General features: G+C 38.6%; 1 protein-coding gene across 1 annotated transcript in view; it reads right to left on the bottom strand.

Moving 5' to 3' along the window:
- The window catches only part of stx8 (syntaxin 8), a 145404-nt gene extending 119100 nt beyond the window's left edge, over positions 1-26304 (bottom strand). The window contains exons 1-4 of the mRNA XM_039739869.1: positions 26212-26304; positions 11691-11790; positions 10381-10475; positions 4689-4799 (exon numbers count right to left, since the gene is read on the bottom strand). Coding sequence (XP_039595803.1) covers positions 4689-4799; positions 10381-10475; positions 11691-11790; positions 26212-26228 — 323 coding nt within the window. The 5' untranslated portion in view covers positions 26229-26304. The remainder of the gene's footprint in view (positions 1-4688; positions 4800-10380; positions 10476-11690; positions 11791-26211) is intronic.
- Between the last annotated feature and the right edge of the window lie 239 nt (positions 26305-26543).

Genomic DNA, 26543 nt, shown 5'->3' with positions numbered 1-26543 from the left:
TTCAGGTTAAGGGCCTTGCTCAAGGGCCCAACAAAGCAGAGTCCCTTTTGGCATTTACGGGATTCGAGCCGGCAACCTTCAGATTGCCAGTGCAGATCTCTAGCCTCAGATCCACCACTCGGAGCCAGAAGGACATTACTATAAAATATAATAAGTAAAACACTGCTCAAACAGTCAAAAATGGAAATAAATCTTAAAATTTTCAAAAATCAATGAAGACCAACAACAAAAAAAAAATTGCAAAACCTTTAATTTTAAAAAAGTAGAAACTGCACCTGTATTGTTCTTATTTACCAGCATACTGTAGTCTCATTTTCTGTAGCTTTTAAGTTTAGAGTATAACACATAAAGCACTTTACATAACATTATCACATGCATGTCTAACATCATTTTATGTATACCACAGCAGGCACTTATTCCATTTGCTCAGGAACACAGCAAAGTATGACAACTCACCATGCAATACATAATATGAAACCCAGACCTCCTAATTAGAACAACCATACATGTTCTTCATGGACAGAAATAAAATTAAAAAAATAAAACACATGAAAACAGCATCAAGTAAGCAAGTAAACTTACATATCATCTGTGCCATGCACTGTTGCCTTTATCAAGGAAAGAACACCGCAAACTTTACTAGAACAGAGGAATTATATACGGAAGGGCAGAAGAGACTGTGGTGCAACAGAATCTGGTTTGTACCTCCTGTCATCATAAATGCTGGTCCTCCTGGGTGAATATTGCCGTAGGCGCATCAGCTACACAAATGTCCTCAGCACCACAATCACCTGGGTATCGATCAACTGATGTTGGTACCTCACTTTTGTTTTCGACTTCCACCTCCAGATCACTTACATTGAAATCTGAGTCTGACAAGTCAGAGTCCAATTCACCAATAATATTAAAAAAAAAAAAAAAACAGAACGTTGTCCAAGAAGTATTTTGCTTTGTGAATTTGCTTAGATATCTCGCCGGATGTCGACGCCATTGTTTGCTCTTCACTACTCGCATGTGCACGGGAAATCTCGGTCAAACCAACGAAGCTAACCTTGCTTCTAACAAAGAGAGTTGAACTAAAATGTAACAGCAAAGTTTGTCACCATTGACAGCTAATTACTGCTCTCAACCCCTCCTGTTGACAAAATTCGACATCCGCCCTGAAAGAGTTAAAAGCAGACAGAGGGTATTTAAGTAATCAACAGAAGTTGGGGCACCTTTGCAAATTGTTTGCTTCAACTTGCAAGGCTTAATTTACTTTAATTTCTGCAGCACATCAGTAGGTTGTAACCGATTATTTGTTGTCTTGAGATGGCAGATTTGTGATATTCCGAAATTTCCATCTTTTTTTGTTTCGCTAACTTAAACTTAAAATTTATTGCTTTAAACTTACAGTTTATTGCTTACCTTTTCATCATTTTAGGTCATTCATTGCATTTCAACTAATTAAATCTGAAGAAAAACTGGGAAAACTGAAGTGTTATATAACTTTTGACCGGTATTAAATACCTCAAGAACATCTAGAATAAATAAAACGGATAACAAACGTGTTACCAGGCAAACACGGACAATGACATCAATAGAAATACCGTCTCTGTGGCATAACACAAGACAAGTGCCTAATGTCTTTGTACACTGTTAAACAAATAAATGTAGTGATTTTTTTATAACTCAATATGGCTCTCACCAGCTGTAAACAACTAAACAGAAGTTACTTATATTAAGGAGTAACATTAAATTTCTTAAGATAATTCCAACAAGCCATATCATTCATGTTTAATACAAACAGGATATCTGAAACTTATTGGAGTACAAACATTTAGTGACTTGAAGGATCCTCCACTGTGCACATCATCATCACCTATGATCTGTCAAAAGGTTTCTCTCATGGCCAGTGAAAGAAGTGAACAAGACAGCTGTTCTCATGCACTTCCTAGTCCTCCTGAACAGGGTAGTCGTGGTCACATAGGTCAACAAATGAAAAGAAATAATTAATTACTATTTGGACAGATCTACCTACTGTAGTGAATGTCACATAGATTAAAGAGATTTGAGCAGGATACAGTAAAAAATGTCAGTCCGTTTGTTTGCACCCTCCTGGAAAGGATGTCAGATCACTCAAGGGTGTATACTATAAACTCAGGATAATTCCTTGTAACTGGGCACCACTGTTTCTTGCAAGGACATAGCACACATTTGATCAGTGAAGCAAGACATTTAATAAAAGAAATAAATCAGAAGTCAGCTAGTTTTAAAAGTGACCTGAACTTTCTACCATGAAATAGGTCAGCACGATTTTCAAAAAAAATTGTCCCGGTTTCTTTCATTTCCAGAATTAAAGTAGCTCTGCTGTGTTACTACATTTGAAGTGTACAGAAGAAAGTAGAAGAACTATAGGAATAAATACAAAGTCTTGCAATCTTGGAAATAATGTACTTTATGTGAGCGTCAGCAGGCTTTGCGCCCTAGGAACCAAGTTACACAAACTATAACATTTCAATAATAATTTTTCCACTTTAATGCTGATCTTTCTGATCATAAAACCGTATAGCAATTGACAAGAAGAATTCATAATTAATTGCAGAATTACGGTATTTGAGGGTTTCCCTAGAGTGCCTCTTTCTCTTCCAGGATTTGGCTCAAAAACTCATCAGAAAACTGTCATCCCATAACAGGCTTAAGTTTTGATTTTGGTATTTTTCTATCCAGCCATTTTATTTCAATTTATTACGTTTTACTATTTTTAACTATGGTTAATTACTCACTGTAATGTAAAATAGTTAGTTCTATTATGCATATACAGTATAACAGTTCCCATGAAAATGACAATCTGTTTAAATTGTACATCCGCTTACAGGGGTTGGCGAGGGAAGCGAGCAGAACCCCCAGTATATTACGTGTGTGTGTATATATTGTATATTTTATATATGTTACTTGCATATAAATAAGTATATACATATGTAGGTGTAGCTTGTTAGCTTGTCGCTTTGCTTAAAACGTGCAAAATGAATGCTTTTTTTTTTTTAAGGCTAAAATACAGTTAAATATCTACTTCTGAAATTATCAGCATGTACATTGTGACAACTCTAGAGGGCATAGCAGCCACTCAACCTGACACAGGAGGCACATTTATAAAAGCACAAGCATTTTAATTTTGTTTCTTCACTTGTGGGCAACGTCGTCCCCGTTCTCACAAGCCACAACACAGTCACAAAGCACAAAGAGCACACCTTAAACACAATACTCTTTCTTTTCTTTCTCCTCAGCAAGCTTTGTCTCCCTCCTCCCTACTCTGGCTCTCCGAGTAGTGTCTGCTGACTCATTATATACGTTACCCGTCTGATGTCTGATGACCTACTTCCAGATGTGATGAAAGAATCACCCATACGGGTTCAGGAGCAGCTGTAGCACCCCCTGGCGGCGCCAACGGATCCCAACAGGGCTGCACCAAACTCCAACTCCCATGAAGTCCTGCGGGAGTCCTAGGCACCACTGCAACCCGGGGGAGGGCTGCCATCTAGCGCTCCGGGGGAGGTAACACTCTGGCCACGTGGGCAAAGACACCGGCCATACCCAACAACATAAACAGTAAACCCAAAGACTCCTAATAGTGACTTTTTGATTTGAAGACCGAGACCCCCCCCTCACCCCCCCCAAATCCCATCATTTATTGGTCAGGAGCCCTGCCTTCATTTCACAAGACTGCCCCGTGAGTACTTCCTCTGCTATATAAATGGTTGTCTGACAGGAAGAAGCTATTCATTACGGACCTAGCTCCACACTCCCGGAAGCTTTTCTACGCTGCAGAAACCCGTAATACATTAGGTGAAAGGGTTACCCTTATTCTGTATAATCTACTTCTCCTTCCATCCAACAGGACATTAAATGGGGTGTCCTCAAGAGCCTCAAATCTTCTTTTGCATCCTTTATGTGTGTAATAGCTGGCAATTTACCAGAGAAAGCACATGATGAAGCTGTGTGTAGCTTGTATTTGTGCAGCTGTGATGCAAGGGAGAGAGAAAAAAGCTACACTACTATCTGTTCTGACCTGAGAGATGAATACATGCAATCAAATTAATTTCAGAAGGAAAGTGTTAACAAACAAACAAGTTAATCTGTAAAATTTGTTTAAAAAACAAAAACAACATTCAGTTAGAAAAGTATACAGTACATTAGTGGGATATGAATTTTGGGCCACACTGCATACTGCTAATGTTAATTTTACTTCTGCACATTGTCTAAAAATGGTTTTAGAAATGGACAAGATAACTAAACATCTTAGATGTGCCAGGCACTTAGTTAAACCCTGTGTAGAAAATTACACTAAACAGCTTTGCAAAAATTTTAAAAGGAAGCCAGGATTTTTAGTTTTTTTGCTACAACATCCATCACAACAACCACCAGCATATTCCCCCTCTAAAAGACTACTAAACAGAGTGTACTGTATATTGTAGGAAGGTTCATAAGACTCCATGAAACTTAAAATAGCCAAGAACCCAAGGGAAATTTTTCCTTAAGCACTGTAACTGATAAGACAAAAAAGTAAAACAAGCAGTGCTTTTCTATTAAAACTCAAAACACTCTTGGTATCCAAGATAAAAAATAAGGATGTGAAGGTTAATAACAAGCATATTGTCTAGAGTTACAACCCTTAATACAATACATATTAAATTGACTTTCTAAAATACCTAGAGGCGTTGGGCTCTGTACCATCATTCTTGAAAGACATCTGTAGTCTTTTCTCTTGGGAAAGGAGATCGTCTAGTAAATTCTGTCTCCTGTCTCCTTCGGACTGTATTCTGATCACTTAAAATTAAGGCATCAATAACTGAGAAAAGGCAAAAGTCACAAAAATCACTGTAACAACTTTCATTTTCAACATGAAACTTTATGGAAAATGAATTCCAACTAAAAAAGCATATGCAGTGCTCATTAATCAGTAAACCAAAAGTGGTTCACTCGATTGAGAAACTAAATCTCAAATCTTTGGAAACAGTGCCACCTACTGAAAGGTAAGCAAATCAAGCAAAACAGGAACTTCAAGGATTTTCATTTTTATCACAGCAGGAAATGGGGATGTTTATGACCTACCAAAACTATTTACATTCAACTATAATAGCATTTTAAAAAGAATATACAGTCAAACAATACTGTGAATTATACAGTGTCATGCAAACGTTTGGGCACCCTTGCTTAAAATGTCTGTTACTGTGAATAGAAGATGAAATGATCACCAAAGTGCATGAAGTTAAAGATTACACATTTCTTTAATAGTTTAAGCAAGACTACATTTTTATTTCCATCATTCACAAGTACAAAATACCAAAAAAAAAAAAAAAAAAGGGCCAGAAGGAAAAGTTTAGGCACCCTGACAAGGTCAGTACTTAACAAGACCCCCTTTGGCAAATCTCACAGCTTGTGAACACTTTTTGTAACCTGCTAAGAGTCTTTCAGTTCTTACTTGGGGTACGTTTACCCATTCGTCCATCCAAAAGGCATCCAATTCTGCAAGATTCTTCGGCCGTCTTGCACACACTGCTCTTTTGAGATCAATCCACACATTTTTAATGATGTTTAAGTCGGGGGACTGTGACAGCAATGGCAAAACTCTCTGCTTGCACTTTCTGAGGTATTCCATTGTAGATTTTGAGTTGTGTTTCAGGTCTTGTTGTAGGACCAATCATCCTCTTTTTAATTTCCACTTTTTTTTTAAATAGATGGTGCGATCTCTTCTTTCAGAATTTCCTGGTATTTATTTGAATCCATTCCTCCCTCTACCAATGACATGTTCCCTGTGCCACTGACTGCAACACAAGCCCAAAAATCAATCCACCGCCATGCTTAATAGTTGGAGACGTGTTCTGTTCCTGGAATTCGTCTCCCTTTCTTCACCAAACATGTCATTGCCCATTGTGGCCAAAAAGTTCCATTATGACATCACCAGTCCATAGGCCTTGTTTCCAAAGTGCATTAGGCTAATGTTTAGATGTTCATTTGCAACTTCAGCTCAATGTTGTGGCCAGGACACAGGAAAGGTTTCCTTCTGCTGACTCTACCATGAAGGTCCTATTGTTATCATATCACATTGTTCAGGTGCCCACCACTCCAGAATCTACTAAATCTTCCTGAAAGTTTTTTATAGTCAAACAGGGTGGGGGGTTATTTGCCTTTCTAGTAATCCAACAAGCAGTTCTTTATAATGTTTTCTTGGTCTTCCAGACCTCAACTTGACCTCCACCATTCCCATTCACTGCCATTTCTTAATAACAATACAAACACGCTTTGCTATCTTCTTGTAGCCTTCTAATTGACAATATTCTGGACATAGTTAATTCGTCATTAGATACGGGGGTCTTTCCAGACTGTCTTAAGACTGCTGTAGTTAAACCCCTTCTTAAGAAACATAATCTTGACCCCTCTGCCTTTGAAAATTTTAGACCCATCTCTAACCTGCCCTTCTTAAGTAAAATTCTAGAGAAGGCAGTCATTTTGCAGTTAAATGACCACCTCAATAAACATGCTATTCTTGATACTTTTCAGTCAGGCTTCAGAACAAATCACAGCACAGAAACTGCACTCGTTAAAGTAGTAAATGACTTGCGGGTAAATGCAGACAGAGGCCATTTATCTGTTCTCATCCTCTTAGATCTGAGTGCTGCATTTGACACCATTGATCATAATATTCTTAGAAATCGCCTTAGTCAATGGGTGGGCCTCTCTGGCAGTGTCTTAAATTGGTTTGAATCCTACCTGGCAGGGAGAAAATTCTTTGTGAGTTGTGGTAATCAAATCTCAAAGACACATGATATCCGATATGGTGTTCCACAAGGCTCTATCCTGGGTCCGCTGTTATTCTCAATCTACATGCTTCCGTTAGGTCAGATTATCTCAGCTTACAACGTGAGCTACCACAGCTATGCTGATGACACACAGCTGTACTTATCAATAGCACCTGATGACTCCGACTCTTCGATACACTAACACAATGTCTTACTGGTATTTCTGAATGGATGAATAGTAATTTTCTCAAACTAAATAAAGAGAAAACTGAAATTTTGGTAATTGGCAATAATGGATTCAGCGAGGTTATCAGAAATAAACTTAATGCACTAGGATTAAAAGTTAAGACGGAAGTAAAAAATTTAGGGGTAACCGTTGACTGTAATCTGAATTTTAAATCGCATATTCATCAGACCACTAGGACAGCATTTTTTCACTTAAGAAACATAGCTAAAGTTAGACCTCTTATATCATTGAAAGATGCTGAGAAATTAATTCACGCTTTTGTTTTCAGTAGACTAGATTACTGTAACGCACTCCTCTCAGGACTACCCAAAAAAGACATAAATCATTTGCAACGAGTGCAGAATGCAGCTGCTAGAATCCTAACTGGGAAAAGAAAATCCAACACATTTCTCCAGTTTTGATGTCACTACACTGGTTGCCTGTGTCATTCAGGATTGACTTTAAAATACTGCTTATGGTTTATAAAGCCTTAAATAATCTCGCCCATCTTATATATCGGAATGCCTGACACGTTATATTCCAAATCGTAACCTTAGATCTTCAAATGAGTGTCTCCTTATAATTCCAAAAGCTAAACTTAAAAGAAGTGGTGAGGCGGCCTTCTGCTGTTATGCACCTAAAATCTGGAATAGCCTGCCAATAGGAATTCGCCAGGCAAATACAGTAGAGCACTTTAAAACACTGCTGAAAACACATTACTTTAACATGGCCTTTTATAACTTCACTTTAACTTAATACTGATACTCTGTATGTTCAATTCTTCATAATAACTATTCATGGTGGCTCTAAAATCCGTACTGACCCCTACTCTCTCTTCTGTTTCTTTTTCCGGTTTTGTGGTGGCGGCCTGCGCCACCACCACCTACTCAAAGCATCATGATGCACCAACATTGATGGACTGAAAGCCAGAAGTCTACGTGACCATCATCATCAGGTCCTTCCATGAAAACCCTAAATACAAAGAGGACTGTTTGATTTATGTTAGGTAGATTGCCCAGAGGGGACTGGGCGGTCTCTTGGTCTGGAACCCCTACAGATTTTATTTTTTCTCCAGCCTTTGGAGTTTTTTGTTTTTCTGTCCACCCTGGCCATCGGACCTTACTCTTATTCTATGTTAATTAATGTTGACTTATGTTTATCTTTTATTGTGTCTTCTATTTCTCTATTCATTTTGTAAAGCACTTTGAGCTACATTTTTTTGTATGAATATGTGCTATATAAATAAATGTTGATTGATTGATTGATTGATTCTCCTACTTTGTGAGCAAATATTTTTCAGAGTGATAGGCAGTTGCTTAGAGAAGCCCATGGCTACTGATTGCTGGACAAGGTTTGAGGAGTCAAGAGAATTTATACAGCTTTGCTATTTGCATCACCTGGGGTTTCCCAACGATGACTGTGAACAAGCCCTATGCCTAATGTATGAATTAAAGTCTGAGACCTTGGAAAATGTTATCGAAGGCCTCATATATATCTTAGGGGTTCAAACTGGTACATGGTGCTCCTTTCCTTAACCCCCTCATATAGTTGTACTAATTAAATCTTGCACAAAATGCTGAAATGTGTTATCTTTAACTTGATGCCTTTTGGTGATCAGTTCATCTTCTGCTCATGTAACTACTCACTGCAACAAGACACTTTAAGCAAGGGTGCCCAAACTTTTGCATGCCAATGTGTTTCCTCCATTTTCCATTAATATTTAATGATTTCATTACAATGCATCCATGGCAGATTAGTACATGTGATTCATACCAGATACCCCCTCCTAATTTAGGAAGAAACAAAAAAGAGAGAGAGAGAGAAAATTGCATATGAACCAATTACTAATTAATGGCTGGTGCACTGTCCATGGTTTGTTCCTGCCTTGCACCTTGTGCTAGCTAGGACTGGCTCCAGCCCCCATCCACAACCCTGGACTGGATAAAGTGGGTTACAAAATGACATGACATGACACAGTAAGGCAAAACAAACAGCCAAAAGGTTAGCTAATGTTCATTTCCAATAAATTAAGAACACAACTAATGAATGCCTGCCAAATTCAGAAAACGATTTTGAATTGATCCACATAAAACAAATTTATTGGTCCTAATTTAAACTAAAATTGGCCCTTGTGTGTGTGTGTGTGCCTATGATAGACTGGCGCTCCTTGCTCCCTATGCTAGCTGGGATAGGCTCCAGCAGACCCCCGTGACCCTGTTCAGGACTAAGCAGCACAGCAAATGACAGACTGACTGACAAACTTATCAATTTTATTTTGGTACTTAAGGATTTATTTATTTATTTTTATTTATTATTTTTTTTTTTACAGCCAATTAAAACAAGATAGTATGCTAGTAGTCGAGTGCAACTTGTGACATTAGATAATTCACTACACAATAATGTCCAAGAGCGTGTTACTCAGATCTTCAAGGATTATTGTGAAGCTTAGACTGACGGATAACTAAGATTTTGTTCCAAAAAGGTCTAAAAAGCAAAACATACAACCCAGTGAAGAAGATGCTTAACAACTTCTTTCACAAGCGAAGCCTTGAGCCAAATACATGTTGACTCCTAGAAATCTAAAGAGATGTGTGAACTGTGCAGTTCCTAGTTAAAATAAATGATATTTCATCCAGAGTGATGACGAATGCATTTTATCTGGAGCAGACTTCCATTCATCATTAGAAAAATGTGCTTAGATTACATAAAGGTGCATTCTTTTGAAAACAATAGTTTAATTTGGAAATAGAGTTTGTTAAATATGCATATAAGAACTTCTACAGAAGATAGTGTGGAAAAGTTCAGAAAGCTTGTAATGTCGAAGAAGAATGTTTTGGTGAAAGATTGTATCTGAGGCATAGCTTGTCAGTGGATGCAAATTTGTCAATATGCAACTCTGAAGAGGTCCCAATTCCAAAAATATATTTGAACATTATATATTAAAAACTGTGTATTTCATTTTACCCAACTTAATTTAATACAAGGTCACAGTGGAGTAAGGTCCATTCATATAAGCCTCATGCACAAGACCGAAATGAACAGTTCATGAGATGGTCGTGCATCACAAGGCACCACTGATCCTCACTCATACTGGGCACTAATTTCCACTAATTCTTCAAACAAACATGAATACCTTTGAGATGTGAGAAAAATCTGAAATCGGCGGTTGGGTTTAAAAATGGAAAGCAATTTCAAATTCAATAATGAAATTGACCAGGCCTTGATATTAACTCAGGATGCTCTTTTTCACATAAGAGCATTTCCATAAATACACACAAAAAAACACCTAATTTACTTGGTTGGTTGGTAACATCACGTTGCATATCACATATACTGTAGACACTTACTCGAGAAAATCTGAAAAATAAAGGATACATCTGCCTGGAAGAGTTCAGTCTCAGCAATTGCTCCCTTAGCTGAGTGATCTGCTGCTTCAGTTTTTGAAATGAAGCTTTGAGTGTCATAGTGATCTACAAAGGCAAACAAATTATTTTAATAAACGAAAGCTTACTTGACTATAAACAGTAACATATCTAAAGAGTGCCATCAATCCATATCAAACAATTAAAGCTTTAATAAAAAAAAAAAAGAAAAACATGATATTTTTGAAAATTATACGAGGTGTGGCAGAAAAGTAATGAGACTGGCAACACTGCAAGCGATCTGGCAACGCTGCGCTGTTGTCCTTTATAGAGCACGTGTATCAGTCCCCTCCCATAGCTCAGTGCGAGTTTCAACTCCTTCCGTTAACTACGTGATTTTTGTGACTGCTATTAGCGAAGTTGTGTTTTTGGTTGTGCGTCACGCAAAATGGAACAGTGGAATTTGGAGCAACGTTGTGCCATTAAACGGCAAGTGTGAGGTTTGAAAAGTTAAAACAGGCCTATGGGGAACATCCTTTATCCCCAGCTCAAGTTTTTCGCTGGCACAAATCATTTTTGGAGGGCAGAAAACATGTTGAAGATGAACACCGTTCAGGGAGGACTTCAACTTCGAAAACCAATGAAAACATCGAACGTGTGAACACTCTTGTGAGATCAGACCGTCGTTTAACATTAACAATGTTGAGTGAACAATTAAATTTGAACAGATTTACTGTTCATCAAATTTTGACTGAACATTTGCACATGCGAAAGGTCTGTGCCAAAATGGTGCCGATAAACTGCCCTCTCCATAACAGAATTGTTGACCTCAAAAGGCATTCCTGTGGTTCCCCAGCCCCCTTATTCACCTGACCTCAGTCCGTGTGACTTTTTCTTTTTTCCTAAACTGAAAAATGTCCTCAAAGGACGTCATTTCGGGACTTTTAGAAAACATCCAAAAGAGTGTAACGGACATGCTGAAGACCGTACCGGTTGAAGACTTCCAGCGCTGCTACCAACAGTGGGAACAACGTCTCCATCGGTGTGTAGCTGCCCAAGGGAACTACTTTGAAGGGGATAACATTGATGTTTGAAAAAAATAAAAACTTTGGTAAATAAAAAAATCAGTCTCATTACTTTTCTGCCACACCTCGTACACTGTATAGTGAAAAACTCCCTTTCAGTGGCACAATTTTAACTGAACAGGGGGGGAAAAGAAGAGGATGAAGTAGGTAAGGCAAGGGTGAATCCTGAACATCATCAGGAACATCAGCAGGCTATATAGGTTAGGTTGCTAGAGAAAAATGACATATTGCAAGTTACCTTTACTGTGCTTCCATCTGTCCTTTGTAACCTGTTTCTTTCCTGTATATTTTCTGCAATTTCTTGGGCAAGACGACATGTAGCATCATAATTTTGCAGCCTGAAGCAAACAAATAACAGTAATCTATGTTACTCTAAAAACCATCAAACTCTAGTAAGTGGCCTCAATTTGGAAGGCAATATAGCAATGAGGAAACACACCTGACTTTGATTCATTTACACGTTCACATGCAAAATCTAGACAGTAGATGGCACTGCTTCAACACAACAAAACAACAACTGTACAGTACAGTAAAAAAGTAACAGAACTTGTCTTTGTAGGCACAATATATTGTGACAGTTATATTTTTAGTGCATCCTTACAGAAAAAAATTCACATTACACTGCGGTTGTCTTCAATAAAAGAGCATGTGTGAGCTTTACTTGTGAGCTCAGTTACTTACTTTGACCTGATCCTGTTAATTGTTTTACATAATTTGCTCTATGAAAAGGGACGAAAATGTAACATATAGATATAGCATAGTTGGCAGGATTACATAGATCGATAATGCATCAGGCTCTCTAATACGCCATATTGGATTCATAAAAGCAGCGCTAATGTTTGATACGCCATCTGCTGGAATGTCGAACACAATGCATTTTATTATTAAAAATGTTTGAGATGCATCATCTTTTGGAACGACAGACACACAGCAAATGGACGGACTAACCTTTTGTTAAAGTGTATATATATACACATATACATCCACACACATATACACTGCATACAATTTGCATTGCATAGAAAAATGTACATTTTTACAGTCCTTGTGCATTAAACAAAATGCCCGCTAATATTTTTCTGTGATATCCAGCATTTATTAAAGGTAAATTTAACACTTGTAATGGTCGGCTGGGACCGTTGCTTAGCCGGCACATCCGGAGAGTGGAAGGGCCAGGATAGGAGCAATAATCTCCACCGGGAACTCGAGAGGGCAGCCGTCCTGGTGGGTGTCGGGGCCCATGGGAACAGAGGTTGGAGGCTCAACCCTGTGGGGGCCCATGGCCAACGCCACGGGGTGCCTGGACATTTGCTAAGCCATGGACTGCACCACTTCCGCCAGACCAGGAAGAGCCACAAGAAGGTCATCAGCGAGCACATCCGGGTACAGAATAAAAGGGGCCACATCACTCCATTCGAGGAGCTTGAGTCGGAAGGCAGAGGACAGAGCTTGTGGGAGAGGAGTGGAGGCGGCGAAAAAAAAAAAAAAGAAAAGGACTTTGAGCAATAGTGCTGGTGGGATGTGTACTGTGTGTGCGGTATAAAGAAAAGAAAATAAATTGTGTGTGCTTTTGGAAATTGTGAGTCTGCGTGTCTGTCTGTGTCGAGGCCGATTCTCCACATACTCTAACACAGAAATGTAACCAATTAAATTCAGTTCACCAATAACTAATTTTCCTGTGATTGGCAAGCCAGAAGTTTTCTTTTCTTTCTATTTAAAATGTTCTGTCTTTTTAGTCATTCAGGTGCAAGTTCAGAACATAGTGTGTTTATGTATATTTATCAATCTTTTTATGGATGGATGGATTTATTTATTTATTTAAAGAGCTTCTAATAAAAAGCCAGATTTCCCCTGGGGATAAAAAGTTCTCTGTAAAGTGTGCTTCACATAGGATACATTTTTGAGTGCTTAACAAATACAGCAAGGGAAAAAAAGCATTTAACCAGAAAACGTTTATTAAAAAAGTTCTTTTATTAAGAAAAGATAACCCTAACCCTAACAGACATTCAACCAACAAACATTATGGTTAGTTTTATTAAAAAAGTTCTTTTATTAAGAAAAGATAATCCTAACCCTAACAGACATTCAACCAACAAACATTATGGTTAGTTGGCAACAGATGAGACAAAAACAAAAATTCCAATTACATTAATACAATTTCTGGGAACAGTAAAAAAAATTCTAAGGGGAGAACAGACCTACAGAACAAGCAAAGACAGAGTCTGCAGATCTTACAATATCACAGGTCACATGCTGAAGTCCAGAACTAGAGTATAATTCAATGGCCTCCTGCCTGTGCTTAAGGTGCCAATAACTCTTTTGATTTATTACACTGCTACAGTTTCAGCAGAGTTCAAGGTGGCCGCAGTGCCAAGTGACACAGCAGGATACCAAGTAGAAAAAAAAAAAACACATAATGTTGACACATTAAAGTACATAAATATTATTGCAATATGAATGGCCTACTCCATAGCTCTAGTAAGGTCATCCTATACTAAAGTAATGAACCTTCACTCTCAATTTAAATGCTGATGCAGATAGGGGGGCTGCTAAACAGGAGATGGAAGGAGAAAATTCTTGAATGTCAGCCATTTAGCCTGTAAAGACTGTTAGACATTTAGCCAGCTGTACAGACAAAGTTACACATCAAAATCAAAGCAAACATCCATGGTCAATAAATTGACTGCAGAACCACAGTTAACTACTTGACCTAGTGCCAAGTTCTTGCCCCCCGATTGCTTCCAGGTGTCTTCTTTTAGAGACAAATTATCCCAACACTGAATGGCTTGCTGTTCCTAATGATTTTAGCCACAGAGGCAACAGCGTGATGTGGTAGTTTCTCATTTTATTCACTACATTTAAATACAGTTTTTAAAGAAGGAAAAAGGCCCAACTAATTTAATTTATATGATCTTTAAATTCCCTGCCTCTGTCTAAAACTACAAAACCCAAGCAGTTTATTGTCAAGTAAAAAAAAAATTCTCCTTGAATTATTTATTGTTATATAAAAATTTTTCCTTGAATTAATCTTTTGTCTATGACTGTAACTTTATCTTAAAATGTCTTGTCATCCTGCAGTATTTTCTGTCTCTGGCTATTTAACATCATGCTTTGGGGTCCGACATGAAGTAGAACACTTTCTCTTATACAGAGCAACCACTTTGCTGTTAGTATACAAATGCAAGTTAAATTAGGAATATTTTATCAATTCATGGCATATACATGTACAATGTAACGTGGGGGCGGGTAACTCGATTATGGAGTCTTGATCATTTTTACAAAGGATTTTGGCACTAAACATGCTTTGATACAAACACACATTTCTCCTGGATTTACCCATTGGCTCCTCAGTTTAAAATTACAAACCCAAAAATGCTGATGTGATTATAAAGTGCACGTTGCAGACTTTCATTTCGCTTTCCTGTTATTTCACCGAGTAATAATTTCAGTTTGTTAACGCAAATGCGATCTTTAGTATCAGGTTTGTGATACTTCTGAATTTTAATACTTTCATTATCTCTAACCTGCTCTGCATGTGTATCGCGCGAACGTTTTTCATTTCTTTATGACATTCTATTTTGTCTTCTACTCTTTGTCTTTTATTTCCAACCCCGGGCATGGTTAAATATCTTGACCCAAAGTCTCGTCTCGCAAGACGTGAAAGTATCTCTCTGAAAAAGTTACGTCTCGTCCCAGGCTACAAAGTCTCGTCTCATCCCAGGATATTTTTTTTTATTATAATAGAGAGATATTGGAAAATGCTGAATATAATGTCATCTACCCATTTCCAAACGTTCAAAAAATCTTCTGGGATTTCTTACTTTATGAAAATATCGTTGAAGTTACTCCTTGAGCAGAGTTAGTAACAGTAAAAAAAGAAATAGAGTTTAAAGTTTTTCCATGCAAAAATCTCATAATTTAAAATCACACATTGAACATCTGTAATAACAATATGCAAGGTCGTTCACTTAATAAGCAACATCCAAAACCTGGGAGGATATCATTTAACCGTCACACATACTCGAATCGAAATGGCGAGAACATGCCAACTCCAGACAAACAATCCAGCCTGTGCTCGTTGCACTTTATGACAGGAAGTTGCTCTGTGACACCGCACATCAGAACATCAGTGTGAACAACCAGATTAAAAATACTTATATAAACTGTAAAGGCCAGGGGTGCATGTGCTGCCCCAATCCGACACAAATAGGCAACGGCACCAGTTCAGTCCAACACAAAGCCCTTTATTCAGGGAAAGGCACCTGACCTGGAGCAGTCTACAAAAACTGATATCAACAGCCACAAGTATAGGGTGGTCCAGATTTAATTACGCAATTTTCATTACACTATAACTTATTAAGTTTATAACATAGAAAATCACCCAAAAAAATCCTGGACCATCGAGAAGTGTGCAAACTGATGACAACAAGAATCATCTTCACGCTGAACTGGAATCGTCCCCACACAAATCAAAGTCATCCAGACTATCTGGATCTGCATGATTAGATCTGGACCACCCTGTATTATAATAACACTGTCCCTTTCCTCCATAGCCTTGTAGCCTCCTTCCGTCTCCAGATTCAAGCTTCACAAGCGTTTGTCCTCCGACTCTGGCTCGTCTCTGTGAGGCAACTGGCTTACTTTTTAAGCTGCACCCGGGAGCACTACAGGTGGTTCATTTGGGCTCTGCAGCTCCCACAGCTCCTCCTGGCGGTATCCGCGGAACCCAACAGGGCTGTGCCAGCACATAATAATTCCCATACAGCCCTGTGGGAATCTGAGGAGCCATTTCAACCCAGGGAGGCCTGCCAAGTAACAGTTCAGGGGAGATAGTGCCCTTTGAAAGTCCTCTCCCCCTCTCCTTCCATTTTGGAGGCATGCTGGCCGCCATCTGTCACAACGTGTAACGCCAAATCCGTCAATAGCATTGATTGCATGCTACACACCTAGTTAATCAGTCTCTGCAATGATACTGCTAGCAACACGCCATATAGTTACAAAATAAAGCAGTTATTCAAGGCTGGCATAAATAAACATCTGAAGCGAACTACTGTGCTCTCTGATCCACACACTATGAAATTTAGGGATTTTTTGACCCATCATCTTACACTTACTTGATATCTAGATATTACAATAAAATATAATAAGTACACTTGTTTTAGGACATCAAAATTAGTATCATCCCCATAATGTCGCACTTCACTTTTTATGCCTATTGTATATTGTCATACTGACTTTCCCACTTTTAACTCTATTATATAAATTTGTATAATACATTTAGGTACCAGAAGTGTTATGTATGTTATTATAAAGTAGAAAAATGCGAGATTAAGAAACAGCATACAAATTCCTTTGGCTGGCCAACAAAGATTCATAAAATAGTATTCTCCCATATTTTTCTTTTTAATAAAGTATTTGAGTACCTTTGAATAAAACATTTGGACATCCAAAAATAAATAAATAAATAAAGCTAAAAGGTTCTATTCTACCTGCATAATTGCTGCTTATTTACAAGCAGTCTGCAACTTAAATGTTTACCTACGGTGGCACTTCAGAGAAGGTTTTCTTACTATTTCAGGTATGCTGTAAGTACACAAATGCCTGCATACGGTTTCAGCACATTAATCCAAAGAACTGAAGTATGAGATTGTCACTTTAATATGAAGTATTTTAATTTATACTGGTCTTGACATACAAGTAAAAACAGACAAATGGACTGGCATCCCAAATGGGATGGAAGGCGAACTCTTGCCTGGGCAGGAGGCCATAACAGAAGGACAATGGGAGAGGAGACATATCCCAACCGGGACGGTTATCGCTTCCTGTCGCAGTCGGGATAAAAGTATAATAGATAGACTGGGGGATTCTGAACAATTTCAAACTCCAGTATGAGAGTGGGCAGAGCTCCTTTGGTTTTTGCCACAGTCTGGACACCTGAAGGGTACCTGGGACTTGTAGCTTTGAAGGTTGGCCATGTCAGGTCTCTGGGAGCTGCTGTTTGGAATACACCTCCATGGTTTGGAGGGCTTCCATAAGGCCCGGTAGAGCTTCAGTTATGCAAGACCATGGCTCTGTTAGAACTCCCGGGTCTATTATGAAAAGAAGCTATTTCAGTTTAACTTGACTGAAGGAGCAGAATTAGGCATTATGTTAATTGAAGATTGTGTTATGGATTTTGAAGAAGAAGAAAAAAAAACAAAACAAAACTGTCTTGGTGTGACTGTTTCTGGAGTTTGGGGCTCAATAGCGTCCACTAGAGGTCACACTGTATACACATAAAAGAAAAAATTAGCTCTGAAATAACTAAATCCAATTGCAAATGTGGCTGAAATGGGGTCTTGTATTGATCCGAGTGCCAAGTACTAGAAGTCTGAAAATCAGGACTTTGATATGCAAGTTTTCAAAGCAAATGAGGCAATTAAAGTCGAAAAGCAAGCGAATCTTCAGTGCCTGAACTGCAGCTTCATCAATCACAAAAACTGCGGTAGTATTTCATGTCAAAGGTAACAGTTTTAAAAAAAAAGGGAAAAGTACACCAAATATGGTCAAACTGCATTAAACAAAGCAAAATTATGGCTTCAAGTCAGAGGTCACAAACAGGGACAGATGGGACACTCCACTGGATTCTTGCTACAGACTCAAATACCACCATATTGTTAAATCAACTTCTCAGTGACCCCGGTGTCAAAAAAAAAATAAAAATAAAAAAATACATCATGATCTTCAGAAAGCTACACTTTACATTAGGACTGCAATTCAGAAACTGCTTACAATATGTACAGAGATACATAACTTGGAGAAACAAATAAAAACTTGGACCCCTTAGCAATAAAAAAAAAAAATAATAACCATCCAGATATCACAATCTGTGAAAGATGTCTTGTCACACCATATTATTGTTAAGATGCCTTCAGCCTACAATATTGTCAATTGTTAAACACAACGGGCCTGTAACAGTATGAGCTGCCAACTCATAACTCCAATAATTGCTCTGTGTGGTCTTATTATGGCCAAATAATAGAAGACCATTTTACAAAACCAGATGTGCCATGTGAATGGGGGGATTCACACTGTTAAACTAATTCAAGAGTGGCTTGACAAATACCAGGAAGAAGTTGAACATCTTCCCTAGCAGCTCCAATCACTCAACCTATACATCATTAAACCTTTGTGGAAACACTCAGAACTGAAGAGTGCAGTCAGTCAGTTTTCACATTTTATCATCACATGAAGGACTGGAGGGATGTCTTCCTAAAGAATGTTGCAAAGTTTCATTATACAAAATCCAGGACTTGTATGACAGCATTCCAAGAAAGACTGACACTGCTCTAGAGGCAGAGCTGTTTCTTAGCACACCATGAAAGAATAAGCCTGTGGCTAAAACAGCTTCAATTGAGGGCCTCTTGGAAGGGACTTTACATGATGGCACATGTAATTTTGCCACCAACCTCTTTTCCACAACAGCTTCCAATGTGCCCAAGGGTTAGCCCTGTGATGGAGCACGCTGTCCTGTTAAGTTTGTTTAGGCATTGTGCATCTTTTGAGCTCAGGTTGCTTCCCCAAGAGAGCAGAGTGTTGAACAATTCACTGGCTAATACAGTTTGATAGAACATTTCCAGCAGCTTGCTGCCTACATCAAAAGACCAGAGTTTTCTCAGGAAATAGTGTGCTCTAACCCATCTTGTGCTGTCAGACCAGTCCTAGATAGATTAGATATTTATTGTCATTGTCACTTTTACAAAGGAACAATGAAATTGAAGGTGCAGTAGACTCATTGTGAAGCATAAGAGTTAAAAAGACAAGAACAGAGAAAATAATAAACCGAATAGTAATAAAAGTATGTTACAAAATATACAAATTGCACTGGTTAAATGTACAGATTTCACCTATTGACTTAAGGTCTATATTAATAGCACATTAAGAGAATGATATGAAGTAGTTTCATTCTGAGTTCAGGGCCATGAATGCTTTTGGATAAAAGCTGTTTTTAAGGTGGTTTGTCCTGGTTTTCATTGCTCTGTATCTCTTGCCCAATGGCGGTTTATGTGAACCCCAAGATAGGCAACTGGTCTCGGAGGTTCCTTTGCACACCAGAAATCCACCACCAACTTTTTTGTCTTCCTGTTGTTGACCTGCAGGTGGTTCTCCCTGCACCATACGATATAGTCCTCTACAGGTCTTCTGCACTCCAGCTCATCTCCATTATTAATCCAGCCTATGATAAGGATTCACCTGAAAAATGTCTATATGTGGCGAGCACTGGTATTGTACTGGATGTCTGTTGTGTAGCAAATAAAGGGGAAGGGAGACAGGATAGTTCCCTAAGGTGATAAAGCGTTACTTCCACTACTTCCTGACATACAATCCCTGTGCCTCACTAATTACTGTCTGTTGGCAGGTAGACCATGTGCCAGAAGACTGTGGGGACATCAAGTTGCAAAGTCTTGAGCTTTTCCACAAGTTGATGAGGCAGAAGCACTGGAAAATAAATCAAAGAACATAATCCTGACTGTGGTGCTGGCTTTACCCAGGTGGAAGTAGGCTCCATACCTACACGTGCCTGGTAGGCGAACTCCAAAGGATCAAGATGTTCTAAAACCAGGGATCCAAGCTGCTTTAGGACCAACGTCTCAAAGGTCTTCATGATGTATAGAGTATCTTGTCTGAAGTTCTTGGGATCACTGGAATACCCTTTCTTTGGCACTGGGACTAAATAGCATGTTCTCCACAGCAGAGGAACCTTCTGTAAACTCAGGGAAAGGGAGAACAGATGCTGAAGGACCCCAGAGGGCTGATTGGCACAGGTCTTCAGGACCCCAGGGTTGATTCCGTCCGGTCCTAAAGCCTTTTCTGTGCAGAATGTTCCTAGCTCTCTCCTCACTTGATCAGCAGAGACACACAGTCCAGGAAGTGGAAGGGCACTGGAAACCACAGGTGTGATATATTTGTAGACAAATGTGTAAGGTACAGATGGCAGTTGGGGTTCCAGAATTTTGTCAACTTTCAAACAGAGGCTAGCAGTGTTGAAGGAGGGCTGTACGGACATGAAGGAGCCAACCCTGTCGAAGAACTGTTTCTGTTCTTGTCCCATCCGCTGCATGTTTTACAGCCTGCTTGTAGTCAGTGACAGCTAATATCCCATTCCACGCTTCCTTCATGTTGTTCTGCTGTTACTTGTGCTCATTTTGTCTCTGCATGTTTCTTCAGATCTGTCTGCAACTACTGGATTTCCTCTTTATCTCCAGACCTGAATGCTCTCTTCTTATTATTAAGTAGGGCTTTTAGGTCTTTAGTTATCCATGGCTTGTTGTTGTTTTATTTTTATTGTGCCAGACTGCTGTAACCACCGTCGCAAATGCAACAGTGAGAAATATAGTGCAATTGTGCGGCGAGTCTATAAATCAACCAAGAGGAACAATAGCTTTTGCTTTGCTACAACGACTGCAGCGAGGACAAGAGTATCAAATGTTAATCATATCCTGTTGTAGTTTACCGCAACATAATAAGGTAAGAAAGAAACGTATACTTCATTATGGATTAAAAAAAGACAAGATGACCGGGGAAGTCATTCCACTATTAACATTATAATACCAGTTGCAAGTGAAATGGATCATAATTATATTTTGATTTAATATATATTATTAAATCCCGACGGGAGTTGTCTTTTCGCACGACCCTTGGACATGCAGTATTATGATAAAAATAAATGCAAAATGGAACTTTTCAAATATGCTGGATGAAATGATTCAGTGGATTAAATATGGAGGATATAATGAACAAAGCTGCAATGACCGAATCAGAACAAAGTCAAGATGTACAATGCTGTACGCATAGTTCAAACAGAAAATACAGATAACAGTGGTCCCTCTTTTTTAGGCAAAACTAATTTTAGGATTGAAAAGTGAGAAAGCACAGGAACATCAGACTATTTACTACAGTAATCAGTCTGTAAGATCCAACAAATATCAATTCAGGGCCGAGTCATTTCATGAAATTAACAACATGGGAACAAAAATGTACACCAATGCCAGGGCTTACAACAGCTGAGAAAACGACCTAAAATATTCATCAGCTTGTTGATCACACACATGACGGTGTGAATGTTTCAACAATGCTCCTGCCACAAATTTTCAAGAGTTCAACCTTAGAAAACAGCCATTAACCTTTTGAAATCACAGGGTTATATTTAATTACAAACAGATCTGTCATTATGCAGTCACAGAAGGGGCATGAGAGGAATTCCTTGAAAAATAAGACCCTTGTTATTAACCGGTATTTTCTCTGGGCTCCAAACAAAAAACAACACCTCACTCTCTGGTATACTGGACATTCTGAATGTGCTACATACACTGCAAGATTTTTCAGGCCTAAACTTTAATTAACATGAGGACCCGCTTAAGTGAGAAAACATGGGCAGCTTTTTAAAAAATAAAAACTCAGTGCGACAGTCCATGTGTGACAAACTTTAATGCAGCTGTACACACAGATCAATGGCTGTTATCAACTAAAGACGTACGACACTGTATAGGGTATACTGCACCTCAGAATAATGCTGAAGGTCAAAGCGATGGTGACTTTTGACACAAAAATGTAATTCTGGGGCTTAGTTGAGGTCTGAAAACATAATTTGAGAATACCATGTTAATGCAGTGTTCCGTTCTTTTTTGCGAAAAATAGAAAAAAAGATCACACGTAAGCATTACATAATCATTATTTACTAAAATATTTTCTTTCAGGATGGCGACTGTGTTTATATTGCAGTTGAAGATGGAATGCTACGTATAATAGTGATGTGCAATGAACGAACGACCTAGTCCTGCTGTATTTGTCTTGGTCTCTGAACAAAGGAACACACTGGTTGAATGACATTAAAGAACGACTCGTTTTGAGATATGCGCAATGCGCACTATGTTTTATATAGTATTCTACAACAGTCCGGAACTACCATCTTAACTACACTTAAATGGCTAACCATCTTTGGGAAATAGCCTACTAGTAAACTGTTTCAGCAAAGCAGTCATGACGACAACTAGTCAATGACTGACATGGTGGAGGACACCAAGCACCTCCCATTGATCGGTTCACTCTGACTCAGTAATTATGACCACCTCAGTCCATTGAATGAGCCAGTATGCCCCCTACTGATCTGAAGGACCATTGCAAGTTCTTTTATGAACTTCAGACAAGAGACTCACAGTACAGTACACTGAACTAGTTCATCGAAAGCATCAGTTTGTGTACTGAACTGAGGAATGAACTGTTTAACTACTTCACCAAAAAAATCATTTCACGTACTAAACCGAGGAACGGACTGTAGATAAGAGACTCGCAGCACAGTAGACTGAACTACTTCACCAAAAATCTCATTTCACGTACTGCACCGAGGAACAGACTGTAGATAAGAGACTCGCAGCACAGTAGACTGAACTACTTCACCAAAAATCTCATTTCACGTACTGCACCGAGGAACAGACTGTAGATAAGAGACTCGCAGTACAGTAGACTGGACTGGTTCACCACAAGAATCATTTCACGTACTGCACCGAGGAACAGACTGTAGATAAGAGACTCGCAGTACAGTAGACTGAACTACTTCACCAAAAATCTCATTTCACGTACTGAACCGAGGAACGGACTGTAGATAACAGACTCGCAGTACAGTAGACTGAACTACTTCACCAAAAATCTCATTTCACGTACTGAACCAAGGAATGGACTGTAGATAAGAGACTCGCAGTACAGTAGACTGAGCTACTTCACCACAAGAATCATTTCACGTACTGCACCGAGGAACAGACTGTAGATAAGAGACTCGCAGTACAGTAGACTGAACTACTTCACCAAAAATCTCATTTCACGTACTGAACCGAGGAACGGACTGTAGATAAGAGACTCGCAGTACAGTAGACTGAACTACTTCACCAAAAATCTAATTTCACGTACTGCACCGAGGAACAGACTGTAGATAAGAGACTCGCAGTACAGTAGACTGAACTACTTCACCAAAAATCTCATTTCACGTACTGAACCGAGGAACGGACTGTAGATAACAGACTCGCAGTACAGTAGACTGAACTACTTCACCAAAAGAATCAGTTTGTGTACTGAACTGCAGACAGGAGACTCGCACTACATTGAATCACAGTTCACTTCACTGATAATATACGAATGTGAGATTGTATCAGAAAGGATGGGATATAAAAGATGGAAATTGTGGGAAATTAATCCAAAACTAAAAATAATAACTTGTCATATTTCAATGTTCTCACAATTTAATCGTGATGTGTACACTATTCTAAGGTTCTATTTGTACGATTGTTTTATTTTTTTTCTATCTATTGTTGAAATTTTATTCATTGTCAAAATTCAATAAAAGGGATTATTGTTGTTATTATTATTGTGTGAATTATTTTGTTGCTTACTTTGTATATTATTTGTAATGTTTGGTGGTTACAGTTGTTACACTGTTATGATACCATTCTAGATTTTAAACTAGAATAATGCTTGTTTTTGAAGTGAATAAATCAGTAATTCAAAGATTTCAATCATTTTGGTGAACTGAATGAAATTAATTGAATCACTAAAAAGAACCGTTTGGCACATCATGTGTAACTAAGGTTAATCAGTCTTCCATTTACGGCCAACCAGTAAATTTTGCTTTTCTTATTTTAATTAGGATTGTAAGGTCTTTTTTTAAAAAAACAGCCCAGTGATATATTTCTTTAAGTTTCATTTTCTTATTTTAGTGGGAAATGGTGGCATTGCTGAACTAAGAGGTAAATAACATCAACACCACTGCTATGTAAAAGATACTTTTCGAAAGAAAGTAAAGGCAATTTAGTTTGGGCACCCATCAGTTTGGTGAGCACATCCAAATGCTGAGACCTTTGTTTTGCAGTTTATGTTACAGCCAGAGAAACAAATTAATATGAGAAGTGGACAAATAATTGTGTGGCCTCTTGATCGACAGACAGATCTACCTGTTGTTGATGGTTCATAATCCAAAATACCAACCAGGTGTTTAAAATAACAACAAAACAAACAAAAAACAAAGAAAACACTTTAATAACCAGTGATAAAGGCAAACAGAGAAGAATAATAAACACCGCCTGGCTATTTTATTCTGTGATTCCCCAAATCACCTTCCATTAGTTTAGCTGTCCTTCCTCCCTTTGACCAGCTGAGCTCCTGTCAGCAGCTGCTTCCCAAATCTAAACTCTCTGAGCAAAAGAAGTAAGACCCTTTGATACTGTGCTACAACCACTTTCTGGGGACTGTGACAAAAGCGCTAGAACTGGGATTAACCTTCTCCTAGTGGCACCAAAAAAATTGTTGCAAGTTAGATGAGTGTATTGAAGAGGGGCAGATTGCATGTCCACCCATTACACAACACTTCACCCCCCAACAGTGTGGAGAACCTCAAATCCTATAACAGGGCTTATATTAAGACGTACAGGGTCTTGAATGACCCCCTAATGTGATGGTCCTCTGATGTTTAATAAGGATACCCTTATTAACATCTAGATAGATAGATGTAACATATGCACTTACATGCAACAATAGTTAACGAACTAACGTGGCTGTAAGCAGGTGCAGGTACCCTCCTCCCCCGTATATATCGCTGGACTACCAGTTGTGCAAAGCTGGTGGCCCAGAACACGTTTTTTTTTTATTTATTTTTTGCGTCCCACTAATGTCTTTCTCAATGTCTTCGAGACGCACTGCATCTTAAATGTTCGAACGATCGTCAAAGCGGGACGGGTTCCCCCATGGATCGTCAGGACGAGTTTTTTTTTTCCCCCCATTGAGAGTCGCCGCCGCCCCAGTGTTGATTATTTAATTAATCCGCGGCGACCCGCTTCGCAAACTCATTTCTATTAAATCCTATATGGACTCGAGGCGTGATTCATTGTTTAAGAAATCCTGTAGAAGCCTACCATATGCATTCACAACTTGCTCACCCCTATTAAGCGGAGTTGTCGTCCAGATCCTGCTTGTCCATTCAATAAGTAAGGTCAATATTGATAATTTGAATTAAATACGATTAATGGCAGGATCCATAAATACTAAGAATCTACCCGCTGTTTTACGAATATTCACTTTTGGTCCATTGCATTACTTTCGATTGGTACGCACCTAAAACTGGATCAGTCGAATTCAGTAAATTAAACGATGCTTCGACTTCAGAAAAAATCTGTAAAAAAAGCACGATCCATGACGATGACTGCTATGACTATTGGCTCCATCTGCCCCAAGACCTTGCCCTGGATAAGCGGGTTACAAAAGTGGGTGGATGGATTCCATGACACAATAAAAAGTACGCCTCGGTTATTACACAATAAAACGAATGGTTAAATCAATACTTAAGCAGAGATAAGAAAGAAGAAGGTATTAACTTGTACAACATAAACGAAACAGCCGTCATTTTACAAATTACATCAAATAAGAGTCACATTTGTTGAGTAACAGCGATTACGTTACACAACTTTGACATACTAAGACCAGGTTTGTACCTCATGGAATACCACATTGGTAACGTTTAAACTTTACATCAATTCCCAGAAAAAAGTGTCAACCAGTATTACTCCAGTGTCTCTTTTGTATCAGAGAGGAGCACTGTGTTCCCTATTAAAACTTCTCATCCAAAGGATACAACAACCGAACAAAACACGGGACGACATTTCTAATAAATTAAATGCTTACTTAAAACAGAAAACATCGTAACCTTTCAACCGTTCGTTCTTTGATGATACACTTACCAAGGATCCCGTGACATATTTTAGTGTTCAGTTACGAAGACAGCAACAGAAATGAAATCCTGTCGTTGTTTACAAGAACTTCCGCTTTGCTCTTTAAAAAAAAAAAGTGGGACTACGGCACCCGTAGTAGGACAAACTGTCCAGTGAGTTTCCGGTCGATACTCATTCGCCATCGTATTTTCAATCCTTCGTTTACAGAGACTCATTGGGTACTATACTGGAAGCATCTCTCTTTGAGACTCCTCTCCATTGCATTTCAAGTAAGTGAGCTGTACGTATTAGCAGTATGATGGTGCAATTGTTAGCCTGTTGTTTCACTGATCCAAGATCCA

The sequence above is a fragment of the Polypterus senegalus genome, chromosome 17 (genome assembly GCF_016835505.1).
Source record: "Polypterus senegalus isolate Bchr_013 chromosome 17, ASM1683550v1, whole genome shotgun sequence".
In the NCBI taxonomy this organism is placed as follows: Eukaryota; Metazoa; Chordata; class Cladistia; order Polypteriformes; family Polypteridae; genus Polypterus; species Polypterus senegalus.
This window is presented reverse-complemented; position numbering and strand designations above follow the sequence as displayed.